The sequence below is a fragment of the Bombina bombina genome, chromosome 1 (genome assembly GCF_027579735.1).
Source record: "Bombina bombina isolate aBomBom1 chromosome 1, aBomBom1.pri, whole genome shotgun sequence".
Lineage (NCBI taxonomy): Eukaryota > Metazoa > Chordata > Amphibia > Anura > Bombinatoridae > Bombina > Bombina bombina.
In genome coordinates, this window is record NC_069499.1 from 292,211,678 (window position 1) to 292,225,836 (window position 14,159).

Consider the following 14,159-nt stretch of genomic DNA (forward strand, 5'->3'; position numbering starts at 1 on the left):
TACATTTAAAAGTAATGCTAGCACCACTCCTCATGTTTTAATAATACAAAATAAAAATTGGGGTAATATATACCCATAAGACATAATTGAGAATAGAGGAGCTTGCCTTTATAGTGCCCTTGTCAATTTTTGTGTGTGTAACATATGCACATACATTCAATGTTGTATGTAGACAGACACTAAAAGTATATGTTATATTTAAGATGCAAGGGCATATGTAAAGAGTAATTAACAAACCGCTTTAGTGAATATTAAATAAAAAGTCCATCTGTCAAAACCACCCAGGTAAAACAAACATGGACAGACTGTTTTTGAATTTTTAACATATAAAAGAAATAAAAGGGGAATACTAGAGTAAAATGATCCCGGGGGTAGTTCATATATTTTACTATTAAGCGTCTTAGCTTATACCACTCTTTATCCCTTGAATATCGTGCAACTGTATTTTCTCTGGGCTGTCTCTAATCAGATCAAAGGTGCAAATCCGAACAACTTCAGCTTGTGGGCTCAGAACTTGTAAAGGTTTAGTGCTATACATTTCCCAGGTAGAGTCCTTTGCTATAGGCGCCAGCAAACCATAAGTGTTGATAGCATCCCTGGTAGAATCCGGGAGCCTCACAGTCCCGCTCCTATACCGCTATCTACAGGTTGTAGAAACGCTTCCTCTGTTACTGAGACGTCAAGAGTAATGGCTCCATGATCTCTTCCGACTAAGGGAACAGCTGTGCTTCCCAACTCAGTCCATTGCTCCATAGCTCCACAGCTGAAGCTAGTCTTCACTGGGGGGATTAGTATGCTCTGTCTAGCGTGAGAGTTGCCCTTAGAATCACTGAGCGGGGGAACACTTGTGGTCTCCAAAATGGAAGTTTTTTTCACTTCAGGAAATGGATAGGGGGTTGCTGAGAGCTCTTCTGATGACTGTTGCTTTCAGGTAAAAACCTGCACTCCTCTCTCAAAGAGTTCCATTCTGCCACAAATACTGTATGAGGTTTGAAGCCATTTTAGGAGGATCCGTACCAAGTTCGACCTGTAGTAAAATCTTTCTATTTGTAGCGAAGAGCTTAGAATCTCATTTCCACAGCACTAATGATAGATAGCAGTCTGCTTGTGACTGCATTATCCCACACTTCTGTTGGTAGGGGGAGGGTCTCATGAAAGAAAAAAGAAAAAAAAATGATGCTTACTTGATAAATTTAATTTCTTTCATGGTGGTGAGAGTCCATGAGTCCCACCCTTTCTTTTGTACACTTATCGGCAGTACTTGCTTTTCACTTCATTTGTCCCGCTTTGTCCTTCCTTTTTTACTTGGCTATATGTATAACTGAGGATTCAGGTAAGTGGGAATTATTTATAACTCTGGTATGTTGGAAAGATTTTGCCTCCTAGTGGATTGGAGGATAATTCCCTCACGTGATGTCTCACCATCATGAAAGAAATTAATTTACCAAGTGTTGTCTAAATTCAGTCTTACAATATATATTCTATTTTATTAAGCCTTTATTAATCTGTTTTAAAGAAAAAGGACTCTAAAACTGCTTAATTGCACAGAACTTTGCTTCTATGGTTTTTGCAGTGTGCATTCTCCTGACTGTCTTGGGGAGTGAGAGGAGTACATAATTTATTTTATTTTTTTGTGACCACCGGAGGACAGACGATGAGAATAAAAACCAAACCGTTTTTTTTTTCTTCATCCTTGTTTGTTTTGTGGCACTCGTGACAACATTTTGCTATTCCAATGAAAACCTTAGCCAATTATTTTGTATTCCCAGGTAACCTATTAATGTAATGTTGCAATATAAAGCTGATAATACTCTCGACTAAAATATATAATTGCAAAGTGATGCTCAGAGAAACATGAAATTAATATTTCTCCAACATAGGTGTGTCCGGTCCACGGCGTCATCCTTACTTGTGGGATATTCTCTTCCCCAACAGGAAATGGCAAAGAGCCCAGCAAAGCTGGTCACATGATCCCTCCTAGGCTCCGCCTACCCCTGTCATTCTCTTTGCCGTTGTACAGGCAACATCTCCACGGAGATGGCTTAGAGTTTTTTAGTGTTTAACTGTAGTTTTTATTATTCAATCAAGAGTTTGTTATTTTGAAATAGTGCTGGTATGTACTATTTACTCAGAAACAGAAAAGAGATGAAGATTTCTGTTTGTATGAGGAAAATGATTTTAGCAACCGTCACTAAAATCCATGGCTGTTCCACACAGGACTGTTGAGAGCAATTAACTTCAGTTGGGGGAACAGTGAGCAGTCTATTGCTGCTTGAGGTATGACACATTCTAACAAGACGATGTAATGCTGGAAGCTGTCATTTTCCCTCTGGGATCCGGTAAGCCATGTTTATTACGATTGTAAATAAGGGCTTCAAAAAGGGCTTATTAAGACTGTAGACTTTTTTTGGGCTAAATCGATTGATTATTAACACATATTTAGCCTTGAGGAATCATTTTATCTGGGTATTTTGATATAATAATATCGGCAGGCACTGTTTCAGACACCTTATTCTTTAGGGGCTTTCCCAAAGCATAGGCAGAGACTCATTTTCGCGCCGGTGTTGCGCACTTGTTTTTGAGAGGCATGGCATGCAGTTGCATGTGAGAGGAGCTCTGATACTTAGAAAAGACTTTCTGAAGGCGTCATTTGGTATCGTATTCCCCTTGGGGCTTGGTTGGGTCTCAGCAAAGCAGATACCAGGGACTGTAAAGGGGTTAAAGTTCAAAACGGCTCCGGTTCCGTTATTTTAAGGGTTAAAGCTTCCAAATTTGGTGTGCAATACTTTTAAGGCTTTAAGACACTGTGGTGAAAATTTGGTGAATTTTGAACAATTCCTTCATGTTTTTTCGCATTTGCAGTAATAAAGTGTGTTCAGTTTAAAATTTAAAGTGACAGTAACGGTTTTATTTTAAAACGTTTTTTGTACTTGTTATCAAGTTTATGCCTGTTTAACATGTCTGAACTACCAGATAGACTGTGTTCTGAATGTGGGGAAGCCAGAATTCCTATTCATTTAAATAAATGTGATTTATGTGACAATGACAATGATGCCCAAGATGATTCCTCAAGTGAGGGGAGTAAGCATGGTACTGCATCATTCCCTCCTTCGTCTACACGAGTCTTGCCCACTCAGGAGGCCCCTAGTACATCTAGCGCGCCAATACTCCTTACTATGCAACAATTAACGGCTGTAATGGATAATTCTGTCAAAAACATTTTAGCCAAAATGAACACTTATCAGCGTAAGCGCGACTGCTCTGTTTTAGATACTGAAGAGCATGACGACGCTGATATTAATATTTCTGAAGGGCCCCTAACTCAGTCTGATGGGGCCAGGGAGGTTTTGTCTGAGGGAGAAATTACTGATTCAGGGAACATTTCTCAACAAGCTGAACCTGATGTGATTGCATTTAAATTTAAGTTGGAACATCTCCGCATTCTGCTTAAGGAGGTATTATCCACTCTGGATGATTGTGACAAGTTGGTCATCCCAGAGAAACTATGTAAAATGGACAAGTTCCTAGAGGTGCCGGGGCTCCCAGAAGCTTTTCCTATACCCAAGCGGGTGGCGGACATTGTTAATAAAGAATGGGAAAGGCCCGGTATTCCTTTCGTCCCTCCCCCCATATTTAAAAAATTGTTTCCTATGGTCGACCCCAGAAAGGACTTATGGCAGACAGTCCCCAAGGTCGAGGGAGCGGTTTCCACTTTAAACAAACGCACCACTATACCCATAGAGGATAGTTGTGCTTTCAAAGATCCTATGGATAAAAAATTAGAAGGTTTGCTTAAAAAGATGTTTGTTCAGCAGGGTTACCTTCTACAACCAATTTCATGCATTGTCCCTGTCGCTACAGCCGCATGTTTCTGGTTCGATGAGCTGATAAAGGCGGTCGACAGTGATTCTCCTCCTTATGAGGAGATTATGGACAGAATCAATGCTCTCAAATTGGCTAATTCTTTCACCCTAGACGCCACTTTGCAATTGGCTAGGTTAGCGGCTAAGAATTCTGGGTTTGCTATTGTGGCGCGCAGAGCGCTTTGGTTGAAATCTTGGTCGGCTGATGCGTCTTCCAAGAACAAGCTACTTAACATTCCTTTCAAGGGGAAAACGCTGTTTGGCCCTGACTTGAAAGAGATTATCTCGGATATCACTGGGGGTAAGGGCCACGCCCTTCCTCAGGATCGGCCTTTCAAGGCAAAAAATAAACCTAATTTTCGTCCCTTTCGTAGAAACGGACCAGCCCAAAGTGCTACGTCCTCTAAGCAAGAGGGTAATACTTCTCAAGCCAAGCCAGCTTGGAGACCAATGCAAGGCTGGAACAAGGGAAAGCAGGCCAAGAAACCTGCCACTGCTACCAAGACAGCATGAAATGTTGGCCCCCGATCCGGGACCGGATCTGGTGGGGGGCAGACTCTCTCTCTTCGCTCAGGCTTGGGCAAGAGATGTTCTGGATCCTTGGGCGCTAGAAATAGTCTCCCAAGGTTATCTTCTGGAATTCAAGGGACTTCCCCCAAGGGGGAGGTTCCACAGGTCTCAGTTGTCTTCAGACCACATAAAAAGACAGGCATTCTTACATTGTGTAGAAGACCTGTTAAAAATGGGAGTGATTCATCCCGTTCCATTAAGAGAACAAGGGATGGGGTTCTACTCCAATCTGTTTATAGTTCCCAAAAAAGAGGGAACGTTCAGACCAATCTTAGATCTCAAGATCTTAAACAAGTTTCTCAAGGTTCCATCGTTCAAGATGGAAACCATTCGAACTATTCTTCCTTCCATCCAGGAAGGTCAATTCATGACCACGGTGGATTTAAAGGATGCGTATCTACATATTCCTATCCACAAGGAACATCATCGGTTCCTGAGGTTCGCATTCCTGGACAAACATTACCAGTTCGTGGCGCTTCCTTTCGGATTAGCCACTGCTCCAAGGATTTTCACAAAGGTACTAGGGTCCCTTCTAGCTGTGCTAAGACCAAGGGGCATTGCTGTAGTACCTTACTTGGACGACATTCTGATTCAAGCGTCGTCCCTTCCTCAAGCAAAGGCTCACACGGACATTGTCCTAGCCTTTCTCAGATCTCACGGATGGAAAGTGAACGTGGAAAAGAGTTCTCTATCTCCGTCAACAAGGGTTCCCTTCTTGGGAACAATAATAGACTCCTTAGAAATGAGGATTTTTCTGACAGAGGCCAGAAAAACAAAACTTCTAGACTCTTGTCGGATACTTCATTCCGTTCCTCTTCCTTCCATAGCTCAGTGCATGGAAGTGATCGGGTTGATGGTAGCGGCAATGGACATAGTTCCTTTTGCACGCATTCATCTAAGACCATTACAACTGTGCATGCTCAGTCAGTGGAATGGGGACTATACAGACTTGTCTCCGAAGATACAAGTAAATCAGAGGACCAGAGACTCACTCCGTTGGTGGCTGTCCCTGGACAACCTGTCACGAGGGATGACATTCCGCAGACCAGAGTGGGTCATTGTCACGACCGACGCCAGTCTGATGGGCTGGGGCGCGGTCTGGGGATCCCTGAAAGCTCAGGGTCTTTGGTCTCGGGAAGAATCTCTTCTACCGATAAATATTCTGGAACTGAGAGCGATATTCAATGCTCTCAAGGCTTGGCCTCAGCTAGCGAGGGCCAGGTTCATACGGTTTCAATCAGACAACATGACAACTGTTGCGTACATCAACCATCAGGGGGGAACAAGGAGTTCCCTGGCGATGGAAGAAGTGACCAAAATCATTCTATGGGCGGAGTCTCACTCCTGCCACCTGTCTGCTATCCACATCCCAGGAGTGGAAAATTGGGAAGCGGATTTTCTGAGTCGTCAGACATTGCATCCGGGGGAGTGGGAACTCCATCCGGAAATCTTTGCCCAAGTCACTCAGCTGTGGGGCATTCCAGACATGGATCTGATGGCCTCTCGTCAGAACTTCAAAGTTCCTTGCTACGGGTCCAGATCCAGGGATCCCAAGGCGGCTCTAGTGGATGCACTAGTAGCACCTTGGACCTTCAAACTAGCTTATGTGTTCCCGCCGTTTCCTCTCATCCCCAGGCTGGTAGCCAGGATCAATCAGGAGAGGGCGTCGGTGATCTTGATAGCTCCTGCGTGGCCACGCAGGACTTGGTACGCAGATCTGGTGAATATGTCATCGGCTCCTCCTTGGAAGCTACCTTTGAGACGAGACCTTCTTGTTCAGGGTCCGTTCGAACATCCGAATCTGGTTTCACTCCAGCTGACTGCTTGGAGATTGAACGCTTGATCTTATCGAAGCGAGGATTCTCAGATTCTGTTATCGATACTCTTGTTCAGGCCAGAAAGCCTGTAACTAGAAAGATTTACCACAAAATTTGGATGGAAAAAGGATTATCTGCAAGTTCCCTGAAGGGACAGATTTCTGCCTTGTCTGTGTTACTTCACAAAAAGCTGGCCGCTGTGCCAGATGTTCAAGCCTTTGTTCAGGCTCTGGTTAGAATTAAGCCTGTTTACAAACCTTTGACTCCTCCTTGGAGTCTCAATTTAGTTCTTTCAGTTCTTCAGGGGGTTCCGTTTGAACCCTTGCATTCCGTTGATATTAAGTTATTATCTTGGAACGTTTTGTTTTTAGTTGCAATTTCTTCTGCTAGAAGAGTTTCAGAATTATCTGCTCTGCAGTGTTCTCCTCCTTATCTGGTGTTCCATGCAGATAAGGTGGTTTTACGTACTAAACCTGGTTTTCTTCCAAAAGTTGTTTCTAACAAAAACATTAACCAGGAGATTATCGTACCTTCTCTGTGTCCGAAACCAGTTTCAAAGAAGGAACGTTTGTTGCACAATTTGGATGTTGTTCGCGCTCTAAAATTCTATTTAGATGCTACAAAGGATTTTAGACAAACATCTTCCTTGTTTGTTGTTTATTCCGGTAAAAGGAGAGGTCAAAAAGCAACTTCTACCTCTCTCTCTTTTTGGATTAAAAGCATCATCAGATTGGCTTACGAGACTGCCGGACGGCAGCCTCCCGAAAGAATCACAGCTCATTCCACTAGGGCTGTGGCTTCCACATGGGCCTTCAAGAACGAGGCTTCTGTTGATCAGATATGTAGGGCAGCGACTTGGTCTTCACTGCACACTTTTACCAAATTTTACAAGTTTGATACTTTTGCTTCTTCTGAGGCTATTTTTGGGAGAAAGGTTTTGCAAGCCGTGGTGCCTTCCATTTAGGTGACCTGATTTGCTCCCTCCCTTCATCCGTGTCCTAAAGCTTTGGTATTGGTTCCCACAAGTAAGGATGACGCCGTGGACCGGACACACCTATGTTGGAGAAAACAGAATTTATGTTTACCTGATAAATTACTTTCTCCAACGGTGTGTCCGGTCCACGGCCCGCCCTGGTTTTTTTAATCAGGTCTGATAATTTATTTTCTTTAACTACAGTCACCACGGTACCATATGGTTTCTCCTATGCAAATATTCCTCCTTAACGTCGGTCGAATGACTGGGGTAGGCGGAGCCTAGGAGGGATCATGTGACCAGCTTTGCTGGGCTCTTTGCCATTTCCTGTTGGGGAAGAGAATATCCCACAAGTAAGGATGACGCCGTGGACCGGACACACCGTTGGAGAAAGTAATTTATCAGGTAAACATAAATTCTGTTTTCTATCGTTTATCTTGCCAAGTCTAATTCTGTGACGTTATTCCTTTTTCCTGTTTCATCTTTTACCTTTATTGTCACTTTTAATTCTGTGTCCCTCTTTCTTTTCTCTTCGTACTGCTCACTATGCATTCTAGCTATATTTATCTAAATGTGGTCTTTTGTGAAAGGTTTGACTAACTTTGTTTAGAGAGTGCAGACTTTATTTGTAAGGATGTTTACTGTGCTTTCAGACGATTGTGGGCACATGTGACAGAGGCACTGAGCGACAAAAACATTGAGAAAGCAACAGAACACAAGAGGGCGCTGGAGGAGCGCCAAAGAGCAGAGGAAAGACACCGGACAGAGACAGAGACAGCGTGGAACACAAAATATTTTTCTAAAGAGGTGTGTATACTATTTTATTTATAATGCATTAATGTCCTAGCATAAGACACCATGACTTTGCAACTGACCACATTCTATTAAGTTCAGGCTTTAATGTTTGCTAAACTTGTCTGAGCACATTGGTGTAAAGCATTTATATTATACTTATTTACACTGATTAGTTCTGTATATTAAAGGGACATACAAGTGCAAAAAGAAAATGCTCTGTGTTAGAGCATATTAATATTGCACTGTTGTTTGCATACAACTATGCGTTTAACCTCATGCCAGGTATTTTGCATCCTGTAATCCTGCTCAGCTCTGATCCTGTGTACAGATCTAGGTCTCCAGAGACTTGACTCTGCTCTCCACATGCAGCTGTTCCTTGAAACTACAAGGCTTTAGCTATGTTGTTCTTGAGCAGGGCAAGTGCTTTCCCTTTTCACATACATATGTGACTTCTGCTGTTGAAGCCAGACATCCGGGAAAATCATATTTGGTTAGGATCATAGATTGTTTATCCCCTGGGAGATTTTTGGTTAAGCTTACACATATGCAGTAAGCCAAACTCATACCTGTAAAGCTTCAATGTATGCAACATGCTTGTCGGCCAGAACATTGGTATTTATAGCTTAAAGGGATACTAAACCGAATTTTTTTATTTCATGATTCAGATAGAGCATGCAATTTTAAGCAACTTTCGAATTTACTCCTATTATCAAATTTTCTTCATTCTCATGCAATCTTTATTTTAAAAAGCAGGAATGTAAGCTTAAGAGCCAGCCCATTTTTGGTTCAGCACCTTGGTAGCGCTTGCTGATTGGTGGCTAAATGTAGCAAACTAATCAGCAAGCTCTACCCAGGCGCTGAACCAAAAATGGGCCGGATGCTAACCTTACATTCCTGCTTTTTCAAATAAAGATAGTAAGAGAATGAAGAAAAAATGATAATAGGAGTAAATTAGAAAGTTGCTTAGAATTGCATGCTCTATCAGAATCATGAAATAAATAAATTGGGTTTAGTATCCCTTTAAAGTGATGTGTAAGTAAAAATGAAAGTTTTAAGATTAAATGCACTATATAATTAAATGTTTCCAATTTATTTATGTTATCAAATTTTTCTCTTAGTAGCATTTGTATAGAGTTGGCTCCTTTTTTATAGATGAACATATCTAGATAGCCTCAAGAGTCTTTGACTTGAGCACTTTACAAATAGTGCTTCCTATAGTGTTCCAAGACTTGCACGCTCTTTATGCTGCCTATATATATATATATTCATTGAAAGGAGCTATGTTTCATTTGAAGATGCAAAAATAATTAGATTATTTTTTTTTTAATAGAAGTATTTTTTATTTATACAGTTGTTGCTCTATTTTCTTCATAAATGGACAGTCCACAGCTGCATTCATTACTTTTGGGAATTCAGAACCTGGCCACCAGGAGGAGGCAAAGACACCCCAGCCAAAGGCTTAAATACTTTTCCCACTTCCCTCATCCCCCAGTCATTCATTGCCTTTCGTCCCAGAAGGTTGGCAGAGAAGTGTCAGAAGTTTTCGATGGTCTCTTATGAAGTGTAGTACTCTTCGGCATGGGACTGGAGTTTTAAGTAGCCCTGTCAGCCTCTCAGTAAGAGCATGAGTGAAAGTTAGAGTCCGGAGATGCAGGGAGAGTCTTTCTGCTAAACCATCCCGACATTACCAGCTCCACAAGCAATCAGCGTTGACGAGTTTCGCTGCTTGCGTTTTTCTCTCAAGTCCATGCCAGAAGCGACCCTACTGTCTGTCACATTTGAAGGGCCGTGTTCCTGTTCCACTGTGTAGATTCTGGTAAGATTGTTTCATTTTACTTTCATCATGGATGTATTGTAATTTCAACTGTTTATCCAAGAGGGGCTACAACCTTTCGGGGATAAGTTTTAACATAGGGTCTCAGTGAGGCTCCTTTTTGTATCTAGGAATTATTCAACAGGGTTGATTTATAATCATGTTTGTGATTCTGTCTGCTACTGTTTAGTGTTACTTTGGCTCATGGCTATTTTGGAACATAACGGCCTATGTCTAGTGACGCAGCCTTTTCGGTCGGGTGCGCTTTTGCATGGATTGCACGGTTTACCTTGTGACTACATTTCCGCTTTCCTGACCGTGTGGCGACTGAGAAATCCTGGTCCGCTGGTGTCTGGTTCTCTGGAGGTGTCAGATTCACAGTTATGGATGATTCTTGGAGACAGGTGTCTCTGATTCAGACTCTACTTCTTGCGAAGAATATGAATTGGCCCGGGTGATACATGCTCATCAGTTATGTTACGAATGCTGTTTTAGAGTGCTCTGTTCCTCAGGATCGGGGAATTGGGTGCCCACTGAGCCATCCGCCTCCGGGGATTCTATTTCTCACAAGACGAGTTCCCTACCACCAACTCTTACTACGCATGCAGGTAACCCAAACGCTACTTATCCTTTCTAGGGAGTGTGGCCTGTTCCCACCGGAAGTTACAACACGGTTCCGCATGGTCATATCTTTGGCGCTGGCTCATCTGCACCTCCCGGGAGTGTGCTTACGATATTGTCCGTGTTTCGTTAACCGGGGCTCATCAGGCCTGGTCCAGTTCACCGTTCCGGGGGAGTGACTACCCCTGAGGCCTCAAGGGGTCAACCTTTGGGGCAGGTGTTTCCTTTTGTCCCGGCGGAGGTATGTTGCGCCTTTCGTTATAGACTGGCGTGCCTTTGTGTTCTACTAAGGCACGTTTTTGGCGTTGCTGGAGGATCCCACTCTTAATGGGTCTGGGGGATTCTCAGTCTTACCCTTCGACTGGCTTGCATACATAGACATAAGGGGATGAAGTAATCTTCTTTTAGTCTTTGTTATTTGTGTATCCTTTTCCAGTTCTGAGCTTGGAAGTCTCGGACCCCTGTTGGGCTGGTCCTGCGTGTCTGTCTGTTCTTCCTGGGCGATAACCTACGAGTTGCCTTATCTTTTATTTTCATCCGGTGAGGACAATTTCTTTTACAAGATATGCCGAGTCCACGGTTTTCATCCTTACTTGTGGGATTTATCCTCCTGCTAACAGGAAGTGGCAAAGAGCACAGCAGAGCTGTTACATAGCTCCTCCTCCCAGTCATTCTCTTTGCCTATGCTAGTAATAGGAAGGGTAAAGTGATAGTGGTGACAAAATGATGGTTTTAATTTATCCAATCAAGATATTTTTATTTTAAATGCTACCGGTGAGTACTATTTTGATCAGGGAGGATATGGAAGAAGATTTCTCCCTGAAATTGATGATCTTAGCAGCAGTTACTAAGTTCAATTATGGGTCCCACTAATCTGAAGGTAATAATGGAAACTCTTTCGTGTGAGGACGGTCTCATGCAGTAAACAGCATTTGAGGTATGTGTCAGCCTATTTTTCTCTGAGGAAACTTGGTATATCAGAATTGGCTGTATTTGGTTCCTTATAAGGGGAACATGGTAAGCAGTAGCCCTAAACCAAAAGGGGAATTACTGTCATACCGGGTGTTTTATTTCTTACATCATTGCAGCACATTTCATAAGCAGCATATTAATTGACACTGGGACTTTTATTTTCACTAATTTTATTATAAAGAGTAAAAGAGGTTTTATTTGATAAATATTCGTTTGGGGACCACATGGCTGTTTTTAACCGTTTCCCATGCGGTAGTTGAATTTCTTAGTGCGACATCCATTGTGGGTGGGGCCTATTCTCGCCCCTCAGATGCTCAGTTTACTCTGAAGGAGACAGCAGACATTAGCCTTGGTTGGGCACTATCTGTGTTTTACACTATCCGGATTGGTGTTGATTCGTTTGGCAGTTATCTGGGGGCAGGTTGGCGCCACAGCAGAGCTGTGGCAAGGTGCAGGGGTCATTATTTAGAAAATTGTATTATTTTTTTAAAGTAAAGAGTAAATTCAATCCTTGCATGTGGATGCAATAATTTTTGGCAATTTATATTTCTATATCTACTTTTTAAACGTTCATAGACGTTTTTAAGTGTGCTTGAGAAAAAAATTGTGTTTTTTTTTCTTAAAGGCGCAGTACTCTATTTTTTGCAAAATTGTTTTTGTCAACAAATAAAGTATTTACCAACTGTTGTGTTTATTACTACTTTGTTCAACATGTCTGACATTGAGGAAACTCATTGCTCTATGTGTTTAGAATCCATTTTGGAACCCCCTCTTACATTGTGTACCTCTTGTACTGATAGAGCCTTCCACTGTAAGGAACATATTTTAGGAAATAATAGTATGTCTAAGGATTATTCTCAGTCTGAAGAGAATCAGGATATGCCATGTAATTTTCCTCAAGTGTCCCAACCTTTAACACCCACACAAGTGACACCTAGTACATCTAGTGTGTCTAATTCTCTTACTTTGCAAGTTATGGCTGCAGTTATGTCAACTACTCTCACTGAGGTATTATCTAAACTGCCAGGTTTGCAGGGTAAACGCAGTAGGCCAGGTATGAACGTAAATACTGAACCCTCTGATGCTTTAGTAGCTATTTCCGATGTACCCTCACAATGCTCTGAATTGGGGGTTAGTTAATTATTATCTGAGGGAGAAATTTCAGATTCAGGGAATATGTTACCTCAGACAGATACGGACTTTGCGTCCTTTAAATTTAAACTTGAACACCTTCGCCTGTTACTCAGGGAGGTCCTAGCGACTCTGGATGATTGTGAACCTATTACAATTCCTCCAGAAAAATTGTGTAAGATGGATAAATATCTAGAAGTTCCTACTTACACTGATGTTTTTCCGGTTCCCAAAAGAATTTCGGAAATTGTTAGAAAGGAATGGGATAGACCAGGCATACCGTTCTCTCCCCCTCTTAATTTTAAGAAAATGTTTCCCATATCAGACTCCATTAAGGACTCTTGGCATACGGTCCCTAAGGTGGAGGGAGCAATATCTACTCTAGCTAAGCGTACAACTATATACCTATTGAGGACAGTTGTGCTTTCAAAGACCCTATGGATAAAAAATTAGAGGGTCTTCTAAAGAAATTATTTATTCACCAGTGTTTCTTGTTACAACCTGCTGCCTGCATTGTTCCTGTAACTACGGCGGCGGCTTTCTGGTTTGACGCCCTTGAGGAGTCTCTGAAAGTAGAGACGCCCTTGAGGAGTCTCTAAGTAGAGACGCCCCTAAATGACATTTTGGACAGAATTAAAGCTCTCAAACTAGCTAATTCTTTTATCACAGATGCTGTTTTTCAGATTACTAAATTAGCAGCAAAAAATGCAGGCTTTGCCATGTTAACGTGCAGAGCGCTATGGTTAAAATTGTGGTCTGCTGATGTATCATCAAAGTCTAAACTGTTAACTATTGCTTTCAAGGGTAAGACCCTGTTCGGCCCTGAATTGAAGGAAATCATTGCTGACATTACTGGAGGTAAAGGCCACGCCCTACCTCAAGACAAACCTCTTAGGATGAGGGGTAAACAAAATAATTTTCATTCCTTTCGAAATTTCAGAGGAGTACCCTCTGCTTCCCCTTCCACCAATAAGCAGGAAGGAAATTTTGCTCAATCCAAGTCTGTCTGGAGACCTAATCAGACCTGGAATAAGGGTAAACAAGCCAAAAAGCCCGCTGCTGCTACCAAGACAGCATGAAGGGGCAGCCCCCGATCCGGGACCGGATCTAGTAGGGGCAGACTTTCTCTCTTTGCTCAGACTTGGGCAAGGGATGTGCAGGAGCATTAGAAATTGTGACCCAGGGGTATCAACTGGAATTCAAAAATTTTCCCCCAAGAGGGAGATTTCATCTTTCACGTTTGTCTGTAGACCAGACAAAAAGAGAGGCGTTCTTACACTGTGTAAAAGACCTCTATTCCATGGGAGTAATTTGTCCAGTTCCAAAACTGGGACAGGGGTTTTACTCAAACCTTTTCGTGGTTCCCAAAAAAGAGGGAACTTTCAGACCTAAATATCTAAACAAATTTCTCAGGGTCCCATCGTTCAAGATGGAGACTATACGAACAATCTTACCAATGATCCAGGAGGGTCAATACATGACCACCGTGGACCTAAAGGATGCGTACCTTCACATTCCTATCCACAAGGATCATCATCAGTTTCAAAGGTTTGCCTTTCTGGACAAGCATTATCAGTTTGTGGCCCTTCCTTTCGGGTTGGCCA

The 14,159-nt window shown here is 42.3% G+C and overlaps 1 protein-coding gene across 2 annotated transcripts in view; it reads left to right on the top strand.

Moving 5' to 3' along the window:
* The window catches only part of OSBPL11 (oxysterol binding protein like 11), a 223,330-nt gene that overhangs the window by 155,521 nt on the left and 53,650 nt on the right, over positions 1 to 14,159 (top strand). For both annotated transcript variants that reach the window (XM_053698047.1, XM_053698048.1), the window contains one exon: positions 7,877 to 8,030. In XM_053698047.1, coding sequence (XP_053554022.1) covers positions 7,877 to 8,030 — 154 coding nt within the window. The remainder of the gene's footprint in view (positions 1 to 7,876; positions 8,031 to 14,159) is intronic.